Genomic DNA, 24,464 nt, shown 5'->3' with positions numbered 1-24,464 from the left:
ACATACCTCCACACAAAACTTGTGCACAAATGTTGATACCATTCTAACAACCAAAAGATGGTAACAACGCTGATGTCCATCAAGTGATGAGTAGATAAATGTGATATATCCATACAATGTACTATTCGGTCATAAAAATGAACTACTGAAACATGCTACAATAGGGATGAACCTTAAACACGTGCTAAGTCAAAGAAGACAGCCACAAAGGTCCACGTATTGTGTAATTCCATTGATATGAAATGTCCACAATAGGCAAGTACATATACAGACACAGAAAGTTGATTAATGGTTGCTTAGGGATGGGAGGAAGAGGGAAGGTAGGGGGTGATAAAGGGCGCAGGTTTCTTTTAAGAGACAGGGTCTGTGGCCCAGGCTGGAGTACGTACAGTGGCAGGAGCATGGCTCACTGCATCCTCCACCTTCTGGGCTCAAGAAATCTTCCTGCTTCAGTCTCTCCAGTAGATGGGATTATAGGCATATGCCACCACACGTGGCTAATTCTTAATTTTTGGTAGAGACAGCGTCTTGCTATATGGTCCAGACCTGTCTGTGGCTCCTGAGCCCAAGTGATCCTCCCACCGCGGCTTCAGAAAGTGCAGGGATTACAGGCGTGAGTCACTGGCTAGGATAGGTTTGTTTTCAAAGTGATGAAAATGTAAAATTGAGGTGATGATTGCACAACTCTGAAAAATCATTGAATTGTACACTTTAAATAGTTCTATCTCAATATGTGAATTGTATCTCAATAAGCTGTTACCAAAGGAAAAAAAATGTTACCTTGGGAGTTTTATTCCTTTTGCATCCCCAAGGCCTGTAATACTTCCCAGCCCAGAGTAGGTGCTCTGTAAATATTTGTAGGATTTTCCAAACTTCCTAAAGAAAAGGACCAAATTATCTTTCAAAGTCTTTCTTCATGCCTAATATTCTAAAAACAAAAGATCTCTCAGGCTTACCATTCCACTTTGGAAATTTTAGAAACATCTTGTTAAAGGGTCTTTGATGAACGTTTAGTTTTACCGGGACAAGGAGAGGTCTTACCTTTGTACACGTGCATTTTTTTAAAACAAGGTCTATATGAATACTAGACTTGAGTTCACTTTGGTTTTTTTCCCACAGCCATGCAATTAAAATGCTACACTTTAAACTTTATCAGTAAAACAAAGGAAAACTTTATTTTGAAAAAAAATTGTAATTTTCAGGGAAGTGTTCTACTTTACAGGTCAAGATCTGGGCCATCATAACTTTTAAACCACTAACTGGTAATCTTTATTCAATCCTAGCCACAGTAGTTCTAAACTATCACAAACCAAATTTGTCCTGTCACCCTTAGAAACAGGCTGCTCTTGATAGATCTGCCCTTATTAAACTTTTAGAAGCTTGGACTTTCTGAAACTTCACATGAACAGGGGAAGTTAACCCAACTATAAAAGCTTATTTTTTGTTTGCATTTTTAAAGAATGTAAACGGTTTGTGTTTGGATCTTTTACTAGAATTAGTAATTTTTCTACCATTACTTTTTCCTTTCCCACTCCAAGAAGGTACTTTGCACACCCTTGTCTCAAGGAAGGACATTTTGGCAATAACCAAACAAGTCTTCTTAAGTCTTAACCAATACTTCTAGTTCTTGGTAATTGCATCTTACTCCATGAGAGGACCAGGGGAGGAGGCAGGACCCAAAAGGGATGAATACTTAATGTGCCTGGGGAGACTGAATCAACATACAGGCTACCTGTCAGCTGTGTCCCAAGCCCCAAGTGTGGCAGACTGATGACAGCATCAGACTTTGAGAGGCTGGTCCTGCTTGGACAAGAATCAGTAGAGTCCATGATGAAAGCTCGAGCTCCCTCGTCACCACCACCTTCATTTCAGAATACCACTATGCCTTCTAGATTTGAGACTTCAAATAGCTCCTTCATTTCCATTATGACTGATAGACTGAATTTCCTGCCATCTTTGTGGGATGGTGGTTCTGACTTGGTTTGATTTAAAGGGAATAAAATAATTATTTCAGACAAATCAGTTTGTGTGGACTAAGATTCATACCTAGATACAATGCTATTTTCATTTTTAAAATATCTGAAGTCCTTTCATATTCATGACCTCATTCACCATCATGTGAGACTGGTTGAGTGGCTTTGTTGTTGCTTAAGATTCTCAAAATCCTAGAAGCTGAACTTCACTATCTAATCCAGTAGCTTTAAATGTATTCCCATGGCATGCTAGTGTTTCATCAGCTGGACCAATATGTTCCACAGCTAAATCTAGCAGAGAGAAAAATAACCAACTCTTCAAGTTTTTAGAGGAAAAACTAAATTAATGGATACATTTCTATTTGTAGCTTTTCTTTCATATTTATTTTTCATAGACCTCTGGTGCCTGCTATAAAATACACAAGTAGTAAAGTTTTCAGAAAAACCTTTCAATTACTTTCTATCAGGTTTCATTCAAACTTCTGTTCAGATATAAAGGCTGAAAAGGCTATAGTTTTATCAGACACACATATATTCCCATATTTTGGGTAAACTTTCTATTTAACATGACATTGAATTACACAGTATTACATATGCAGCAGGCATAGTGTGTGTCATAGAACATTAAGAATTCCAGGCAAGTTTGAGAAAATAACTAAAGGAGTCAACCCTCTCTTTGCAGATGACGAAACAGCCTCAGTCCCCAATGATATGGACTACACACAGTTAACAACGCAATTTCTAACTTCTGGCCTTCATGTTCCAAATCTAGTGACCCTTTCACACCGCAGGAAACTAAGTCTGCTAAAAACACTGCTAACACATAATGGGATGGGTGGGAGTGTGTGGGGCACAAGGCGAGGGCAACATCAATGACCCGGCCATCAGGCCCTTGCTATTATGCTAAGCTGTCTCTTACCTAAAGGCCCTCCGCCGCTCACAATGAAGAACCATGCAAGATTTCTACTAGCACAGTAGGGTCAGCAGCCACACATACAGGACTATCCCAAAACAATCACAGAGTCATTCTCTTTCAAATATTTTTTATTGAAATGACAATAAAATAAAAAAAGAACAGTGATCACTTTAACCAAACTTTTACTTTACAAATATAAAAATATAACCAAAACTTGTTTCTTTTATACCTTTTCCATAAACATAATACCAGAAAAGTTCTCAAAGCCAAACTATAAATGATGCTTGTATACTATGATATAAACACAATAACCAAAAGTTTAAATTTCTAAATACATGACCTTTCCCTCAACAGAACAGCATAATCAATATATCTTCCCAATTTATCTCTATTTTTACGATATGATCCATTACTAAAATACAAAATACACCTAAACTGGCCCAATCTAGACTTACCTAGGTTTTAGTAAGTTTTTTCCCACAAAAACAAGCTTAATAAATATAATACAAGCTAATATTAAAATGTGTTTTATGGCTCAAATCAAATTACAGTATTAAGTTTCTCATCACGATTTGAACAACAAAAGCAAACTGCTTGAAATGAGTCCAGTTTAACCCAAATAGTCAATGATGTATAACAAGTGGGGTAAGTATGGGAAAATCAAATCTTATGCTACAGAAAGTTGACTTATACTACAGTCAACAACCACTAAGCCTTCTTTGGCAATGAAACTTACAAAATTGCAAACTCTGAAGCAGTCTCAGTGATTGGCACATACTGTTCCAAACACTATGAACTACAGTAAAAACATTAAGTTTGAGGATAGAAAAGCTACCCCAAGCATTTCATCTCAAGTGACTGAACAAGTACTGTAAAAATAAAGTCATTAAAAAGCCGAGAGCATAAGAGCACAACATTTAAGGAAGGGAATTTTAAGCCGATTGCTTGCTGGCCTGTTGAATTTGAAGTACTTCTACCTCTCACTTCTAATTAAACATGGAAGAAAACAGACTGGCTAATTTGGTTACACTTCGTCCAAACACAATGTTAACTTAATGGAACCCTTAAATATCCAAAATAATAAGTGAATGCTAGTTATAAGACAATAAAAAGTTTAAAATTCTTCCAAATGTGCTGTTAACAGTACAAATTCAAGTGCAGAATTATTATGCCACTTTAAGTATTATATACTTTTTTTAAAAATCACAATGGTCTTCCATCACATGGCGAAAAAACAAATTTCACTCTTCTCCAAAGGGGTAAGTCCATCCTAAAGGTAACTACAAACAATTGTGTAAAACTTTATAGTTTTTTCCCCCAATCTATTCAACATATTCCAGTGTCATTTAGTAGTTTTACATAGAATCTGCACTATACTTGGATTACTCAGGGAAAATAAGATGACATATATTGTAGTTTTAGAACGCAAATGAGAGCTTTCATTTTAGACAAATGTACAACATAGGAGCCACTAAAAAATATGGGTCTATTAATCAAGAGCCCATTTCAAAATGATTCAGCATTTAGTATGTAGATCTGGAATGCACAGTTTCTGGAAGTATTAGAACTTACGTATCAAAAGAACTTAGTGTTAAACAGTGCCCTTATACCCTCTTCTAATACTGTAGATATCTACCAATCAGATTTGATTTCCCCTAGTTCTATTATTTCCATCAGAAAACCAAAAACAAATTATTGGGATCCACCTGTAACTGACCAGAGCAAAAAGTTTTTAAGACTTCCGTTTATGTGTTACGAATTTTACATTCAAAACCAGATCTCTTACATTCCAAGGTTAGTAACCCAGCCATCCTGAATCAAAGGCTTTTCTCAACTAGGCCTTAGTGTATGGATGACTGGCTCATGTACTTACTGTATATTGGGAAGAAGTGAAGAAGTGGGAAGTGAAGAATTTGTCAAAGTTACAAAGAACATGAGTGGCCTCAAATCAGATGACTCTTCAACTCAAACACTCCTTACTGAGAGCACTTTATAAAACACACAACAAAAAGTCTACCTCTCTCTATCCTCCCCAAACTGCAAAAGCAAACATCTGAAATGTGGCCACTGTAGCTTTTCCCCCAGAAGCAATCATGGAAGGTGAGCTGAATCAATCCATCTTCATATCCACTTCCTCCAATCTAAAGGTCTTGCTCCCCGATCTAAAGGAATAGCTGAAGGATGCAGCTAATGGATGAGCTTACCAGCAAAATACATGAGAAATATGCTAATGTAGGCTAGAGGGGTAGGACTGTTAGGGGCAGGAGGGAAAAGGACAATTCACAGAACTAGTGGCTTTTTCAAAGGAAATCAGGGGGCATTTTTGGTCATGGGGACTGGTACTCACCTACCACTAAGGACACGCACAGTTACTCACTACTTAACTACCATGTGAGGGTTTGACATGACCCCAACTAAAAACACTTGAGTGTTTATTAATATAATTGCTCAGCTACACTTGGCCTGATTTTCTCAAGTATCATATACCTTTGTCATCACCCAATATTCAGGAAAATAGCCCTGTGACTGGTACCATACTAATCAAAAGTTCATTCCTATTAAAACCCTTTTTTCCTTAAGTAGCTACATCTGGCAAGATTCCTTTTTACATTAAGCCTACAGTCAAGTCTATAATAAGGCATACACACTACACTTTGATCATTAAATAACGACACAACCAGCAAACTCCTTTGCTCTAATATTTTTTATTCCCTCAAATTTGATCTGAATTTATCAGTACTTTTAAAGTTTTTAAAATTTCGTATTTTTCTCTTAACCTGACAAAATCTGTCCTCTGCCTTACCCCCAGTTTTTGGTTGATTCACATTATTCCAAAAATATTTTCGAAGGCTCCGTCATTTGCTAAAACCAAATTTTCTTCTCTATGTATGTAACTTCAAGTTAATTGAATATTTGTGCAATCTCAGAGTTCAAAACCTAATACGTCCAATTTTAGAAATTTCCTTCACAGATCACTATTTTTACCATGGCTTTAAGAATAAGACACATAATTTTGCAACAGCACAAATAATTAATACCCCCATTATGTGAAGAAAACTCAGAGCTCTAAATGAGTCTCTTCTTATACCAATTCCTATGATTGCTGATCAAGCCAATTTTAATAGTTTCCTGTACGTTTAAGGTCTGTTGCTTGCAAACCAAGGCCTGGATGGTTATAAAATGTACTGGCCAGTGAATTATATTGGGAGTTCTCTGCTACACAATTCATTTAGGAGTTGCACCTTGGACTCAATCAGACAAACACAGTTTTCAAAAGTAATGGAAGCTCTTCATCATAAAAATCTAATACAGTCTTAGAGTATGTGCCCAAGAATGGTATCAAAGCAAGGGTTCAATAAACTTGACTGACCTAAACCTGTCATTGTGTTGTAACATTCACCATCCTAAGGTGGAGGGAAAAATAATCCTTACCTACAAGAATTTTAGAAGTTTAATAAGAAATTAAAATAAAAAAAGAAGTCAATTTTCTTTAATGTTGTACAAAAAGTATGAGTAGAACCAAAAGTAAATAAACATTATCACATTTGTTTACACCACTATCTAGTTCTTCATATTAATTTTACTATTCAAACAAGTAGGTGGCAATTTAGGGATCACAAAAGAGATAAAACCAAAAAAACTTTTCTACCACATTTATTCTACACTGTATATAGCTGTGCTCACAGAGACAAGCGGCTTCTTTTACTTCTCCACTGCGCAGGAATTCAGTTGTATATAAAATTGAACCTGAATTTTAAAAAGAATAATACCTTTATTAAAGACAGTACATACTACTTTCCACGTAAGATAAAGAAATTTATCTGGATGTTTCTACCCTCTCTTAACATGTCTGGCATTTTCTTTTTTTTCCCCTTCAAATGCCTTTTTACCACGTTTGGCATTTTCTACACCAGTTTTCTCTCACTGGTCACATCTTATGCATTAAAAACACTGTTGCTGAATACTTATAATAAAAAAATTAAGACTATAAATTTGATTAATTATCCACTAATAAGTTCCTTAATGCTGGAAAAGTTTCTACATGTCCTTATACTCTGACTACTCAGCCCAGATCCTGCACTTGGCAAGTAGCTGTTTGAATAAATAATATGACTCTTTTTCCCCCATATGCATTTCAACTTGTAATCTATCAGGAGGCCCAAGTGGAGTGACAAAAGATAAAGTTTGATTAGTGATGAAGTAGAAAGAGCAATTTCATACTCAATAAGCTTTCACAAAAGGCCAATTTCACTAACATTTATTAAGTACGTACCAGATTACTGGCACTGTTGTAAGCATTTTATATGCATTATTTCACTTGGTCCTCACAATCCTCTGAAGTAGAGACTACTATCCCCATTTACAGATGAAGAAACAGTCAAATAGGTAAAATAGTTTGTTCCAAGGTCACACTGCCAGCAAGTATTGAGATTGTGATTCAAATCCAAACACTGACTGCAGAATCTACATTCATAACCACCATGTTATTCTGCAATTCCTATCGATGGCTGGCTCTAATAGAGACCTCAATCAGTACAAGTCAGTTTTCAAAAAACTGCATTTCGGTCAGGCGCGGTGGCTCACATCTGTAATCCCAGCACTTTGGGAGGCTGAGACGGGCAGATTACGAGGTCAGGAGATCAAGACCATCCTGGCTAACACGGTGAAACCCCGTCTCTACTAAAATACAAAAAAAAAAAAATTAGCCTGGCGTGGTGGCGGCGCCTGTAGTCTCAGCTACTCGGGAGGCTGAGGCAGGAGAATGGCGTGAACCCGGGAGGCGGAGCTTGCAGTGAGCTGAGATCATGCCACTGCACTCCAGCCTGGGCAACAGAGTGAGACTCCGTCTCAAAAAATAAAAATATAAAAAAAATTAAAAACTGCATTTCTTATCACTCTAACTGCCTAAAGATTCAAACCCCATGTAAAAGTTCAGGACCTAATCCCACAAGCCTCAATGTGGGCCAAAATATAGTAAGTTTCAAAAAAGGAAAGAGAATATATTACACCAAGATATTCAATTTGCCACCTTTTTTTTTTTTTAGATGGAGTCTCGCTCTGTCACTCAGGCTGGAGTGTAGTAGCGCGATCTCAGTTCACTGCAACCTCTGCCTCCTGGGTTCAAGCAATTCTCTGCCTCAGCCTGAGTAGCTGGGATTACAGGCGCCGGCCACCACGCCTGGCTAATTTTTGTATTTTTAGTAGAGATGAGGTTTCACCATCTTGGCCAAGCTGGTCTTGAACTCCCAACCTAGTGACACACCCACCTCAGCCTCCCAAAGTGCTGGGATTACAGGCATGAGCCACTGCATCCAGCCAATTTGCCACATTTTTATACAGACAACTCCACTCATATTTACACACTATTTAACCATCTCTTCTTTGAATAAAGACATCAACCTTAACTCTTGAGAATATCAGAATTAGGGAAGAGCATTTGCACAAATACCAGAATGTCATGCCAAAACTTAATAGTCTGGGAATGGTATTAGACACAATTCATCTATGGCTTGCACATGACCTAGGAGACTACTTTCTTAGTTTCCTTAAAGACCAAAATTCATGAACCATACCTTCTCAAGTGGCTCAGAATATTTTAAATTTTACAGTTAATATGGATGAACCAAAAAATGTTCAACTTTCTGTACCTGCTCAACAGCTGAGGGAGACTAGAAATGATGGGTCCATATCCTGGTGCATTGTCATACAATTCAAACAATGGTGCAGCTACCAGCTTGTAATTTTTAGGGACTGCAAACAAGGCTAAAATAAAACAGAATTCAGTATTATAAGTTCTTATATAATCACTGCTTCCATTTCATTTTTAAATTAATTACCAATTTTACATTTAACAAAAAGTTTAAGAAAAAAGATAATCTCATTAACACATTTTGGTTATGTCTTTTAAGGTACATTTCCTAGTCACAGATTTTAAACTAAAAGCATGGTATGTATTTTTAGTTTTACAATAAACCCCAAATTCAAGGAACTTTGTGAAAACACAAATAGAGGTATCCTTGAAATTACTGTCTAGAAGTTTTTAGATGGTTACCTTCGAAAACAAAATAACTTACCTTTTTCTTGAAGCTGAACCAGAAACAACTTCTTATGTTCCTTAGGCTTTGTAATATGTGCAGGAATATATGGATACTGAAATTACAAATGAATACAACTTTAACATGTATTCCATGGCTTCATTTCTTTACATGCTTACTCCCCAGCATAGTATAAACTGTTGGGAGAAGCATACTACTTTCTGTTCTCTTTACCAGGACTTATCTAACAGATACACTAGTAAATAAATGCTTTAATGCATATAAAATAACAAGCAGTAAACCAGTCAACCATTCAAGATAAAATATGTAGTCACAGGATTTATAGCTTCAGATACTTACAACATAATGAAGTCTGATTTAATTAGTATCTTTAATAAAGGCTTTTGTTTGTTTGTTTTTTGGGTTTTTTGTTGTTGTTTTTTTTTTTTGAGACGAGTTTCGCTCTCGTTGCCCAGGCTGGAGTGCAATGGCGCAATCTCGGCTCACTGTAACCTCCGCTTGCCGGGTTCAAGTGATTCTCCTGCCTCAGCCTCCTGAGTAGCTGAGATTACATGCATGCGCCACCATGCCCGGCTAATTTTGTATTATTAGTAGAGGCAGGGTTTCTCCAGGCTGGTCTTGAACTCCCGACCTCAGGTGATCCGCCTGCCTCGGCCTCCCCAAGTGCTGGGATTACAGGTGTGAGCCATCATGCCTGGCCTAAAAGCTGTTTTTTTTTTTTTTTTTTTAAATATATATAGGCTGGGCACTGTGGCTCACGCCTGTAATCCTAGCACTTTGAGAGGCCGAGGCAGGCAGATCATGAGGTCAGGAAATCGAGACCATCCTGGCTAACACGGTGAAACCCCGTCTCTACTAAAAATACAAAAAATTAGCCAGGCATGGTGGCGGGTACCTGTAGTCCCAGCTACTCGTGAGGTTAAGGCAGGAGAATGGCATGAACCCAGAAGGCAGAGCTTGCAGTGAGCTGAGACTGTGCCACTGCACTCCAGCCTGGGCAACAGAGCGAGACTCTGTCTCAAAAAACAAAAATAATCATCATCATATATACATATATATGTGTGTATCAGTACGTTAAAGAGTCTAGAATCCTGATGTAGACCTGTTTACTACATTAAAAATTCAAATATAGCCTGTGAGGCATTTGACAAGATGCTTCTTGCTCCTCCTCCCAGCCCCAACCTCAAACCTCCCCGTATCCCAGGGTGCATGCTTCAGGAATACCAGAAGAGCAGTCTAAATGAAGTTTTGCCAGATGGGCAAAGCCAAAGCCATTTTACTTGATGAAATTTAGAGAATTTAAAGGGATGAAGAGAATCAGAGAGGGAAGTTGCTACCCGGGAAGGAAAAATTCTGACACAGAGAACAAAAAAAAAAAAGTCTAAGGGTTATACAATTCTTGTATAAATTTCTCCACAATACACTGAGAAATCTACTTTTGCTGTTGGAGTTGTATTTGAGCAGGGGAATTTAAAATTGCTGAAAACAGATAAAAGGGGAAAGTGAGATAAAAGCAGAAGCTGCCAAAAGGAGGTATTAGCATCATCCTCAATTTCCATAGAAACGCATGCTAAGAGAGGCTAAGTATCTTTCCCAAGATTACTCAGCCAAGTTGTGAAGCCAAGATTTAACTGTATCTATTCAACTCTTATCTAATTATAAAAGCCTACGTTATTTTCCACTATGTTACTCATTGGCACCTAACCAGTATTCCAGTTAGAATAATTATATACCAGAGCCATCCCTAGGGTACAATGAACTGAGGCAATTGTCCCAGGCTTTGGAGGTTCCTTAAACTGTCATGAAAACCAGATACAATAACAGTTGCACAGAAGTGAGAAGTGGCTTGAACAGCACAAGCTAAGAGATCTGTGGATCGCATACAACACAAGTTCCCAAACCATGACCAAACAAAATGAGTAGCATTTCCCCAAATTTCCTCTGCTGTCAAGGCTACGTGTTCCTATTTTTTTAAGCCTTTCTTCTCTGGTCTTAATGTTTAAGTCGACTGTAGTTTATACAAAAAGACTGAGATAGGGAGATGATAGGCTCCTTTTCCACTGACACCTAACTAACACTCTAGGCTTCCTAAATAAATCAATACACTTACCTTATATCGAATACCACCAGGGCAAACTCTAGGCTTTAGTGAATGAAGGGAACTGTCCTAGGACAGTGGTAGGGGAGATGAGTGAGGATATTCAGAAAAGTTATCTGGAAAATGACTGGGGTCACTACTAAGGATTTTTCAATTAGATCAAGGAATGTTCAGAAAGCCGAAAAAAGTTTAGAATAATTGTACTATGTATCTTTGAACAAGTAACTTCACTGTTTCCATATGAAATTGTTCTTCCTTAAAGCCAAGATGTGTTCCTGGCAATTCTTAGTGAACACCAGCATCAGCTTCCACAGCTCCTATCTTCCTGTCCCTCTGCCATACAAGGGAGTCAGAAGCAAGAGAAAAGAACAGTCTTTTGCTTGGTTGGTATTTTGTGCAGCGCTTGACCTGAAACATCTTGTCATGTAAAGGAGCTATAAAGTCATAGGGCTTTTTAATTTGCCTAAAGAATTCAGGATTCAACTTTAAGAAGTTCCACCATTAGCAAAAATAGGAATATTTGAGCATCAGTAACATTATCACTCATTATCGTGGAATAAAATATTTCAAATTATTTAAATCCAAAAGGTCATACTGACACTTTGAAGGTCAATGAAACATGTTTTTTTTGTGTGTGTGTGCCCCCATTACACTACCTCCGATTTCAGGGCAGCTGTGTTTGAAAGGTATCAGAGAGTTCCCTGTTTGCTGCCACTGTCTCAACAAGCAATCAGACTCAACATGGAAGTGCAAGGGAGTTCATTATTCCATGGGGGATAGGAGTCCCTAGCCATCTATCTTTCTGACAGACAATTATGAGGTACATTCCACATGGTTCCCAGTCCTTAACAGAACAAACCCAGTTGCCCACAGGTGTAAAAAGATCAGTAACGTGCCCTGTCTTACTTCTGCTGCTTCTGGTCTCACTCTCCCTGTATTCTGCTGCTTCCTGGAATCACCTCTCAAATTGCCTGTACCCAAGTCTTGGTCTTATCCTCTCTTTTGAATAAAGTCAAGTCTTTAGATGATGGTAAGGAATTAAATCATTCTTCTGAAAAATGTTAAGTAAAGGAAAAGCAGCATATATATTTTTTTCTACACAAACCACATACTTCAGTAGTACATAAGTTTCTTTTTACATGAGGATCACAACCCTTATGAATTCATAGACCAGGAAATGATCATCAATGAGCTGCTAACATTATAAAAAGAGACAACCAAATATTTTTAAATTCCTGATGGAAGTACACTATACCACTTGGAGTAGACTGCCTTAAGATGACCCCCAATGACTCCTGTTTCCTGGTATTCACTGCTTTGTGTAGTCCCTCCTACAGTGTACCAGGGTTGGCTTGTGTGACCAACAACATACTGCAGAAGTGATGGTATGCCACTGCCAAGATTAGGTTATCACAGGCTAAGGGTTCCTACTTGGGCACTCCTCTAGCACTCTGTCTCTCACTATCTCTTGGATCACACAGCCTGGGGGAAGCCAGCTGCCTGAGAGTTGTCCTTTTAGAGATGTTCTCATGGCAAGGAACTGAGGGAGACCTTGAGACAACAGCCAGCAACACCTGAAGCAAAGCTTTAGTCTAACAGCCCAGATGAAACCGAGAAGTCTGCTAACACACAAGTGTAAGCTTGAGATCAGATACTTTAACCCCAGTTCTGCCTTATGATGCAGTCCCAACTGACAGCTTGACTGTAACTTCATGAGAGAGCCTAAGCCAGAACCACCCTAAGCAACTCCCAGAGGCCAAAAGGCTGCTAAATTTTGAGGTAATTTGTTATGCAGCAATAGATAATATACCACCTATGACAAGCCTTGTTACCCCTCCCCAAATTAACTGAGCCTGAATACAATTTCTCGATCTAACTATCAATTTGCATGACACACAGGGGAAATAACTACATATTCAACAACAGGGGAATGCAATCAGAATGGAAACATTAGCCTATTTTCATTAACGAATAAAATACAAGGGAAAAAAAGGTGCCAACTGTGTAAAAGAGACTTTAGAGACTATCCTAATCCAAACAAATTATAAAAAGAAAATTGAAATAATCAGGATATGTGAACAGTGACTATATATTTGACAATAATATGGAATTGTTTTAGTATGATAATGACAGAACTACGGTTGTTTTTAAAGAGATCCTTATCTTTTATGATTCACAATGAAATATTTACAATTGAAATGAATAGCTAGGATACGCTTCAAAATAATCCAAGATAAGGGCAGGAGAATGGTGCGGTGGAACAAGGGGCTGTGATGTGCTAACTGTTAAAGGCAGATAACGGGTAGCGCAAGTCATTCACTTTTACCATTCTCTCTTCTTTTGTATTTGTTCTATTTATTTATTTATTTTGAGAAGGAGTCTCGCTCTGTTGTCCAGGCTGGAGTGCAGCGACACGATCTCGGTTCACTGCAACTTCTGCCTCCCAGGTTCAAGCAATTCTCCTGCCTCAGCCTCCTGAGTAGCTGGGATTACAGGTTTGTACCACCAAACCCGGCTCATTTTTATATTTTTTAGTAGAGATGGGGTTTCACCATGTTGGCCAGGCTGGTCTCAAACTCCTGACCTCAACAGGTGATCCACCCACCTTGGCCTCCCAAAGTGCTGGGATTACAGGCATGAGCCACCTTGCCCAGCCTTGTATTTGTTTTACATTTTCCTTTAAAATAAGAAGTGCTTGGCTTAATTTTGTAATTTAAATTAAGGAGGGAAGAAAAGAAAATTTCAAGTCAAATTCTACTTTAATCTTTTTTAAAGTGGCTAGAATTAAACGAGCTTTCTGCTTCCAAAATGCCTAGCAAATATAACTGAACACTAACCTGAGGAGGTTCAAAATTTGGTCTCCACCAGTTACCAATGCAGTCGTCAATGACCCAGTCTTGCAAAACTCCATCCTGACGACCCAGTATCTGTCAAAAAGAAATAAGACAGCCAGTGAACAACTAAATATATGTACTCACGAATCCCCTTCTTCAATGAAAAGAAAATTCTTAGCAGTGCTCCTAATAGAGACAAAGGGATAATATGCCTTCCATATAGATTTCATCTCTATAATCTGTTATTATAGATGTCACTCTGCCCAAGACATACAATATTAGTTCAAAATTGGCAAGCTAGTATTAACATAAAAACTGTGTTCAAAATTCAACTTTCATTTTTATTAATTTGTATAGCAGAACATTAAACTTATTTTAATCAAAGTCATACTCTACATTTTTTAAGTGGCCAAAAACAGTTCCACAATGTTCATGGTGAGAAACTGCAGTTCTCTGTCCTGCTTCACCCATTCCCACTGGCTATAACTTTCAACTCTTGGTTGTTTTTCCCCTGTTTGCTTCTATTTTTAAAGCATTCTTCTTGGTCTTAAATAAACGGTTTATTTTAGGGTAGTTTTAGATTTACAGAAAACTTGCAAAACTTGAGCAGAGACTTCCCATATACCCCACACCCAGTTTCCCCTATTGTTAACATCTCACATTAGTAAGGCACATTTGTCAAACTAATCAACCAATACCAAGACAAGGTTATTAATTGAAGTCCATATATTATTCAGATATCTGTAATCTTTAACCTAATGTCCTCTTTCATTTTTCAGTCCCAGGATCACATCTAAGATACCATATTACACTTAATCTTCATTTCTTCCGAGGTTCCTCTACATTGTGACAGCTTTTCATACTTTCCTTGTTTTTCATGATCTTGATAGTTTTGAGGAACACTGGTCAAGTATTTTGTAAAACATCCCTCAATTAACTGAGGTTATGAGCTTTTGGGAAGAAAAATACAGAGGTAAAAGGGCCATTCTCATCACCATCATATCAAGGGTACACGCTGCATCACTGTGGCTTATCACTAATGCCAACCTCGATCACCTGGCTGAGGTACTGTTTATCAGGTTTCTTCAATGTAAAGTCATATTTTTCAAAACTTTTTTTTTTTGGAGACGGAGTTTTGCTCGTTGCCCAGGCTGGAGTGCAATGGCACAATCCCGGTTCACTGCAACCTCCGCCGCCCAGGTTCAAGTGATTCTCCTGCCTCAGCCTCGTGAGTAGCTGGGATTACAGGCACACACTACCATGCCCAGCTAATTTTTTGTCTTTTTAGTAGAGACGGGGTTTCACCCTGTTGTTCAGGCTGGTCTCAAACACCTGATCTCAGATGATCCGCCCGCCTCAGTCTCCCAGAGTGCTGGGCTTACAGGCATAAGCCACTGTGCTGGGCCTTAAAACCACATTTTTCTAAGAGATAGGGTCTTGCTCTGTCACTCAGGCTGGAGCGCAGTGACGCAATCATGGCTCACTAAAACTCCTGGCCTCAAGCAATCTTCTGGCCTCAGCCCCACAAAGCACTGGGATTACAGGTGTGAGCCACCATGCCCAGCCAAAATATTCTTTTATGATGGTTTCTTGATTTTTCATTTTCATTTTATTTTTCTGAGACAGAGTCTCGCTGTTGCCCAGGCTGGAGTGCAGTGGTGCAATCTCGGCTCACTGCAACCTCCGCCTCCTGGGTCCAAGGGACTCTCCTGCCTCAGCCTCCCGAGTAGCTGGGACCACAGGTGCCCGCCACCACACCCGGCTTTTTTGTATTTTTAGTAGAAATGGGGTTTCACCATGTTGGCCAGGATGGTCTCGATCTCTTGACCTCGTGATCCACCCACCTCGGCCTCCCAAAGTGCTGGGATTACAGGCGTGAGCCACCGCGCCCAGATTTTCATTTTAAAAACTTTTTTAAAAGCCTATAACCCTCTACTATGAATGAGAATTTAGATATTAAAATCACATGACCTAGTTATACTTTTTCTTCCAGCATCTTCCCATTATCAATATTTGGTTAAGTCAACATTCAGTATTTAAGTTAGTATGATCAGGTAGATCAGTCACAACAGAGTAACCATATCTCCTCACTTGTTCAATCTTTCTGTTCTTTAGTTAGTAACTTTCATTTCCTTTGCTATCACTAAATTCATTTCCCACATTCTCCACGAGAATTTAAATTTCTTCTCAATTCAAATATCAATTGTCAGTTATTCTATTAATTTCATCTTTTCTAAGACATGTTTTTGTTTTTTTCAAGACAAGATCACCCACGCTGGAGTGCAGTGGTGTGATCTCCACTCACTGCAACCTCCACCTCATGGGCTCAAGTGCTTCCCTCACCTCAGCCTCCCCTGTCCCCCAGCCTCCCGAGTAGCTGGGACTGCAGGTGCAAGCCACCGCACCAGGCTAATTTTTTGCCATGTTGCCAAGGCTGGTCTCAAACTCCTAGGCTCAAGTGATCTGCCCATCTTGGCCTCCCTAAGTGCTGAAACTGCAGGCATGAGCCACCACACCCAGCCTAAGACACGTTTTTCTATCATCCTGCTGTAATCTGTACTTGATAGTCTCAACCCTGCTTCCCAGCTGGAGTCCTAGGGTTTCTCTTGGTCTCTCTCCTATGTTGTTAGATCTTAATATTTCTAATTCTCTATCTTCTTATTTTATTCCAGTTTGGGAGTGAACACCCTCTAGTAGCTTCCTGAGAAAAGGTACAAGAGATGAAACTTTTTGAAACTCTGCATGTCCAGAAATAACTTTTACCCACACATTTGATTTATAGTTTGATTAGAAAATTCTTGGACAGAGATCACAGTCTCTCAAAATCACAAAGACAACACTCCACCATCCTTTAGCTTCCAGAATTATTTCTGGGTAGTTTAATGCAATTTCTGATTTTGATGTTTTGCATTTAACCTCTCTACTTACCAATCCTCCACCTCCCACTTTGGAAGCTTTTAGGATCTTTTTGTTTTTATTTGTTTGTAGGATCTAAAATTTCATGATGATATGCCTTTGCATGGATCTTTAAACATTCACTATAGAAGCAAGGCCAGTAGGCCTTTTCAATCTAAAAACTCATGCTCTTTGAGGTTTGAGAAATTTTCTCCAATTATGCTTTACTAATTCTTCCTTTACTCTGTTCTATTTATCTGTAGTTTATATTAGTCCTTCTAGAATGACTCACTAATTTTATCTTTTCTTACCTACATTCTATCATCTTTTCATTCTATTTTCTGGTAGAATGAAACTCTTAACTTTTTACTGAATTTTTTATTTCTTCCAACATTTTTTTAAATATCCATGATGTTTTTGTTGGCTAAAATGCCTTTTTAACAGCACTGTTTCACAGGTGCAAAATCTCCTCTTATTTAACCAAGAATATTAATCACAGTTTTGTCAATGGTTGAATTTACTGCTTCTGTTAAGGTCCTTTTGCTTCTTTTGATCTCTTTCTTGTTAAGAAGTTTTCTCCAAAAGCCTAGTGATATTTGGTTGTGTACTCACAAGGTAGAAGCAACAAGAGGCTTAATTGTCACCTCTGTGTGCATGAGTGACAGGACTACAATTTTTTTTTCTTTTGTTTTTTTTGTAGACGAAGTCTTGCTCTGTTGCCCAGGCTGCTGTGCAGTGGCGCGATCTCGGCTCACTGCAACCCCCACCTCCTGGGTTCAACTGATTCTTCTGCCTCAGCCTCCTGAGTAGCTGGGATTACAGGCGCCCGCCACCACACCCAGCTAATTTTTTTTTATTTTAGTAGAGACGGGGTTTCACCATGTTGGTCAGGCTGTCTTTAACTCCTGACCTCGTGATCCACCCGCCTCGGCCTCCCAAAGTGCTGAGATTACAGATGTAAGCCACTGTGCCCGGTCCAGGACTACATTATTTCTATAGAAAATTCTTGCTTTGTTTTGGATATGGTTTGTCTCCCTGCCCCCAAACTCATGCTGAAATCTGATCCCCAATGTGACAGTGTTGGCAGGCAGGGCCTAGTGGAAGGTGTTTAAGTCATGGAGGTGGATCCTTCATTAATAGTTTTAATACCCTTCTGCCATCAGGAATGGATTAGTTCCCTGGAGACTGGGTTGTCCAAGAGTGTGGCTTCCCGGATTCACTCTTGCTTCCTCCCTTGCCATGTCATCATCTCTTTGCACATGCCCACTCCCATTTTGCTTTCTACCATGAGTGGAAGCAGCATGAAGCCCTCGCCAGCTACCCAATCTTGCCACCGCAACTGGTGAGCCAAATAAATCTTTTTCTTTATAAATTACCCAGCCTCAGGTATTCTGTTATAGCAATATTAAACAGACTAAGACAGCTCCAAAATGGCAGTATCTGAAGTTTTTCTTGGACTGGTCACTTTTTCCAGAAACAAGATTTCCAACCCTCAGCCTGGGATATATAAATCTAATTGTTGGCTGGGCCTGGTGGCTCATGCATATAATCCCAATGCTTTGGGAGGATGAGATGGGAGGACTTCTTCAGGCCAGGAGTTTGCGACCAGCCTGGGCAACATAGCAAGATCTCATCTCTATAAAAAAATTTTTTTTAATTAGCCAGGCATCGTGGCACACACCTGCAGTCCTAGCTACTCAGGAAGCTGAGGCAGGAAGATTGCTTGAGCCCAGGAGTTTGTGGTTACAGTGAGCTATGATCACACCACCGTCCTCTAGCCTGAGGAACAGAGTGAGACCCTGTCTCTAAAAAAAATAAATAAGCTTAGACCGCGCACGGTGACTCACATCTATAATCCCAGCACTTTGGGAGGCCAAAGCAGGCAGATCACCTGAGGTCAGGAGTTTGAGACCAGCCTGGCCAACAAGGTGAAACCCCATCTCTACTAAAAATACAAAAATTAGCTGGGCATGGCAGCGGGCACCTGTAATCCCAGCTACTCTGGAGGCTGAGGCAGGAGAATCGCTTGAACCCAGGAGGCAGAGGTTGCTGTGAGCAACCATTGCTCACATTGGATATCACAACACTGCACCCCAGCCTGGGCAACAAGAGCAAAACTCTGACTCAAAAAAAATTTTTTAAAAATAAGCCCAATTGTTAACATCCTGTCAGCCTAATAGAAGTCCAAAAGTCTGACTATTCAGAATGGGAACTCTTGCTTATTCTTCCCCATCCCCTAAACTTTTTTCATTGCTAGCTGTTCTCTGATTCAATTACTACAGAGAATCAATCATCAGCCAGTCTTTGCCTAATTACAGAGTGGGGAAGACAATCTAGATACACAGATTGAACATCCCAATCTGAAACTCCAAAATCTCAAACTTTTTGAGCACTGAAATGATGTTCAAAGGAAATGCTCAGGCCGGGTGCGGTGGGGCACGCCTGTAATCCCAGCACTTTGGAAGGCCAAGGAAGGCGGATCACCTGAGGTCAGGAGTTCCAGACCAGCCTGGCCAACATGGTGAAACCCCGTCTCCACTAAAACTACAAAAATTAACCAGGCATGGTGGCAGGTGCCTGTAATTCCATCTACTGGGGAGGGCGAGGCAGGAGAATCGCTTAAACCCGGGAGGTGGATGTTACAGTGAGCTGAGATTACACCATTGCACTCCAGTCTGGGTGACAAGAGAGAGACTTCGTCTCAAGAAAAAAAAAAAAAAAGGAAATGTTCATTGGAGCATTTCAAGTTTTGTATATGGGATGCTTAACTGGTAAGCATAATGCAAATATTCCAAAACCTGAAAAAAATCCCAAATCCTAATCACTTTTTTAAAAATTTTTTTGCGTATATAGTAGATGTATATATGTATGGGGTACACAAGATGTTTTGATACAGGCATGCAATGCATAATATTCACATCATGGAGAACAGGGTATCCACCCCCTCAAGCATTTATCCTTTGTGTTACAAACAATCCAATTACACTCTTTTAGTTATTTTAAAATTTACAATTAAGTGATTACTGACTATAGTCACCCTATTGTGCTATCAAACAGTAGCTAAACACTTCTGGTCCCAAGCTCTCAGATAGGGAATACTCAACCTGTATAAATATACTTCATATATACTTTGAACCAGTCCAGTTTTCAGCCCATGCATGCCCCCACTTTCATAAGTACCTAGCACCTTCAGTTCCTCAGTCATTCTGGTACTCTGCAGTGTTGGATTCTGCCTGCCTGTCTGTTGGACTAAGGTTTCTGCCAAGTTAGTTATAATTTGCCCATCTGTTTTCCAGTTTCCAAAAATTTTGCTTTTGTGAGTCTCTCATTTTGCACTCCCTCAATCCTACTGCACTTATATCTTTGTACCAGACATTACATAAACGGAAGTCCAAGCACAGTAAATGTTTAAGGGTTATAATACATTTTTAGAAATACTAGAAAGACAAACCAATAGGTCAAAAGTAGGAGAATTACAGGTTACTTTAGTTTTGTTTCTCCTTTGCTTTTCTGTGTTTGCCAAGCTTTTTGCACAGAGAATGTATGAGTTTTGTAAAGGGGGCAGGCGGCAACTGCATGTTAAAGAAGAAAACTAACACTGAAAACAACTTACAGTCTCAAAATCCTCAGTATCTATGCATTTGGCCCCAAGTCTTTACATGCAGGCATTACAATGATTTTTTAAAAGTAGAATAATTTGGGCAAAGTCTAAAAAATATGTGAAAAAAGTGAAAACACAGGCATCTTTCTCTTTTCAAAATTCCATAGAGGCCTACTCTTGAACAAAACTACCTGCATTCAAACCTCTAGCTCTACAACACACTAGCTATATAACAAGAAGTAATTTAAACTTAATAATATCTGCTTCCTAGAGTTGTGGTGGTGATTAAAGGAATTAGCACATGTAAAGCACTTAGAACAGTGTCTAGCACAGTAATACTTAAATGTCAGTTTTTATCATTGCTGTGACACAGTTTAACATTTTAAAAATTGAAGTAAGTGTAAGTTCAACTTGTAAAAAAAAATCAACATTGTACTAACATTCTGGGGTTTAAGTTGTATTTATTGAAAACTCAATATTCCAAAATAAACATCCTTTTTACAAGACATTAAAAGCCAAATTAACTATTAAGTTGATGGTATGCAAAGTTAGGTTAAACAGAAAAATACCTCTGTCATTAAGCGTTTTAGTCCTTCAACTTCATCTTCTCCTGGGTTAAGTTCACCACCAGGTCTGTATAAAAGTTAAGAATTTCAGCTTTCAACTTAATGCAATTTGGAGATAACAAAGAACACAATAAATGTTATGTCTATCAAGTCACTAAGTAACATATTTCAGTGTAATAAGGCAATCAAAACAAGTATCAAAGTGAAGGGGGAGAATATGCTTGAATTCATGTCAATTCCCCAGACTAACAGTATACAAACCCTAGGTTTTCTTCCTCTTTGTATATATTTTTTATTTTATTGTCGATTCAAGGGGTACATGTACAAGTTTATTACATAGGTATATTGTGTAATGCTAAAGTTTAGGCTTCTAGTGAACCCATCACCAAAACAGTGAACATAACATCTAACAGGAAGTATTTCAACCCTCGCCTCTCCCTCCCCCTCCCCACCTTTGGAGTATACAGTGTTCATTTTTTCCAACTTTATGTCCATATGTACCCATCACATAAACCCTAGTTTTAAACCAACAGAATACATAACATAGCACAAACATAAACAAAATTGCTAACCACCAGTCCATCCCAATCTCGTCTCTGGAAGCTATCTGATGATAATGGAGTCTAGAAATGCCCAGAGAGGAATGGATCATATTCTTTAGGCCTAAACAATGGGACACTTTTTCAAGAGCACCATCTAAGTATTGGAGACCTTTCTTTTTGGTATAATCTAGTCAAATAGTTGTGGATCAAATGTTTGAGAGATGCAGGAGCTTAAATGACAAAAAAATAAACTGTTATCCACAAAAACCTAAGTCATCTTAAGAATAGGAAACGCAAATCATACCAAGAAAGAAATACCAATTGTTCTTGGTGATGCTACAATGACATCTAGACATTGATCTTGAACTCAACTATTCCACAGGGTTTCTACCAAGCTCAATCACTAACATCGACAACATATAGAAACACGCAGATTACTAGTCAGGAAAATAAATGAGCACCGCAATGGAGAAAAATTACTCGTGATTTTCTCTTTCTAAAGACATCATTAACAGCAGTGTTTGTTGAAATAAATGACCGAGGGCTAAAATTGTAGTCCACAGCTGCATAAACAGCAATCCTACTAAAAACTGTCTTGCTGTTAATTTCCAACACTACTTACAGTTTGAAGAAAGTTGTTCCCAGCTGTAGCAGTAACACATGGGGTAGCCGGTGCTCATGTACAATCAGAACCCCTTCTACAGTCCTCCTCATTCCAATTTTATCAAATTCTTCCCTCATGCGCTGAAATCTGGCTGCCACAGAGCTGTCCTTCTCATAGAGGGGCTCTTTTGTACCAAAAGTATAATTGGTAAGAGGGTACCTGTGATCCAAAGACAAACATCTAACATGAGAACTGAAGAATATAATTTACCATGACAGACATTAGCATAAAGAAACCACAGTACAAAAAAAAAGTGCATATGTTGTACTCAGAGACACAGGATTTGTACAGTTACATAACTAAAGTTAATGAGACAGTAGAGATTGGAATCTTGTTCTCTGGACTCTTAAAGCCAGAGCTTCCATGAGATCAAGCTGCTCCTCCATACTTAAACTTTCAAGTGTAGATAACACTATCCTTAAATGCTTAGAGAAATGGTTATCTGAACATTAGTAATCCTCTGGTTTTAGACCACGGCTGCTATTCCAACAAGACCAATTTGGCTAATAATTAATGTCCCCCTGCATTCCTCTAACTACTAATCTAATCAGAAAGTTTTAATTATGGGTGCTAATGGCTAATCTCTTTTTTCTAAAACTAAGCCACCACTTTTCATCAACATCCCTCCAGTTATTTTCTATTTCTCTCAGTCAACTATCCTCAGATTTTTCTTGCACCACAGCCTTTCCTTTTCACAGCAACTCTTCTACTTTCTCTTTTTGTCCTCTAACCCTATTTACTAGCCTTGGGCATTTATTCTATTCAGTCTCCTTATTGTTTCCTTCTCCTCATCTGAATCTTCTACCCACCCCTTTACCAAGAATTTAAAATATGGCTCAAACTGTTAAAGACAGTTTTCATCTTGCCTAGTAAGGATCAAATTTTTCTTTAAAGATACTTAAAAATTCCATACTTATATGTCGTACGCCCTTAATTAAAGCCTTACAGCAAGAAGCCTTTGAGTAAGAATTTAGGCCACATTTGCCCACCTATAGTATCTATTCTACCAAAAGCCCTTGACATTAATAGTCAACATTATTGCATCTACTACACTCAGCCATTCTTGAAAGGGGAAAAAAATCAAGGTTGCCAAAACTTTAAAAATTACTTTAATTCCAGAAGCCAAGTTCTAGGCATATGAAAAAGCTATAAAATAATTAAAATATACCATTTCAAGGATGCTTTAAAGATTTAAAGAACGTCCCCAGTAGACCCAAGGCTAAATCTAACACCATCATCCATAGCAGCAGCAGATATGCTACACAGCACGATGTGCCAGGCAATTTTTTCAAACGCTTTACATATATTAACATTTAATTCTCACAACCTGAGTTAGAAAGAATTAAGGATAGCCATTACACATCTCTGTTGCAAGAGCCGGCTCCAATATATCAGTAAAGAGATGTCAAGATGAAATGTCAGAATTTTCACCTGTGAAATCAGAGCGCCAGCCCAGACATACATATTGTTCTCATCATACTGTGAGCTTCATAAAGCAGGGGCTACACCTTACTTCCTCACCACTGTGCACAGGCACTGTGCACAGGCACTGTGCACAGTGCCTGGCACAAAGTAGGCATTCATGCAATATTTCCTGAAAGAAAATATACTGGGGAGAGCGCATTTGTTTTCAACTTAATATTAACTCAGGTGAACTTAAGTTCACAACACAATGATTATTTCTGAATATTTATATTTATATAGGAGAAGAAATGTACTGTAAATCAACCCATAATTTTAATAGAGCGAAGATTAAAATCTTGCTGAAAGCTAACTATTTTGCCAAGTTAATTCTACATAATGGCTTGATGCAAATTAATTCAGTAATCAAGACAAAACAAGAAAAGACTGTGGGTTTTAGCTCTAATCACCACTGAAAGTAACCCAGAAGCTGTGCTTTCATACTTTTAAAAAGGATAACATTTGCCTTTACCATTTGATGGATTTTTTTCTTAATTTTTAAAAACATTTTTGTAGAGACAGCCTATGTTGCCCAGACTTGTCTACAACTCCCGGCCTCAAGTGATCCTCCCACCTCGGCCTCCCAAGGTGCTGGGATTACAGTCTTGAGCCGCCACTCCTGAGGACTTTTATATACACAACTATCGACTAATTCCAAATTTTATAAACCCAGCATTTCCATCATCTAAATTTCCAAGCCAACACATTTTACAAAATAAAACAATGTTAACCATCTTTTCAACTTCAAATCACTTTTGGTTGGGGGACGGAGAGAGAACGTCCATTTATTTTAATATAAAACAAGAGAAATCAGGAGCCGCGGTGGCTCAGGCCGGTTGCTCTGGCACTCTGGGAGGC

General features: G+C 38.7%; 1 protein-coding gene across 4 annotated transcripts in view; it reads right to left on the bottom strand.

The window, feature by feature from the left end:
* Nucleotides 1–2,999: 2,999 nt before the first annotated feature.
* NUDT21 (nudix (nucleoside diphosphate linked moiety X)-type motif 21) overlaps nt 3,000–24,464 on the bottom strand; it is a 25,784-nt gene continuing 4,319 nt past the window's right edge. For 2 of the 4 annotated variants that reach the window (XM_011971904.1, XM_011971903.1), the window contains exons 2-7: nt 22,104–22,304; nt 20,943–21,006; nt 13,881–13,970; nt 8,964–9,039; nt 8,538–8,652; nt 3,000–6,636 (exon numbers count right to left, since the gene is read on the bottom strand). In XM_011971904.1, coding sequence (XP_011827294.1) covers nt 6,615–6,636; nt 8,538–8,652; nt 8,964–9,039; nt 13,881–13,970; nt 20,943–21,006; nt 22,104–22,304 — 568 coding nt within the window. In that variant the 3' untranslated portion in view covers nt 3,000–6,614. Of the gene's footprint in view, nt 6,637–6,991; nt 7,003–8,537; nt 8,653–8,963; nt 9,040–13,874; nt 13,971–20,942; nt 21,007–22,103; nt 22,305–24,464 lie in introns of all 4 variants that reach the window. The other 2 variants (XM_011971905.1, XM_011971902.1) reach the window with 2 other exon arrangements.

The sequence above is a fragment of the Mandrillus leucophaeus genome, unplaced genomic scaffold (assembly GCF_000951045.1).
Source record: "Mandrillus leucophaeus isolate KB7577 unplaced genomic scaffold, Mleu.le_1.0 Scaffold125, whole genome shotgun sequence".
In the NCBI taxonomy this organism is placed as follows: domain Eukaryota; kingdom Metazoa; phylum Chordata; class Mammalia; order Primates; family Cercopithecidae; genus Mandrillus; species Mandrillus leucophaeus.
Note: the sequence above shows the minus strand (reverse complement) of the source record. Positions and strands in the feature narration are given on the sequence as shown.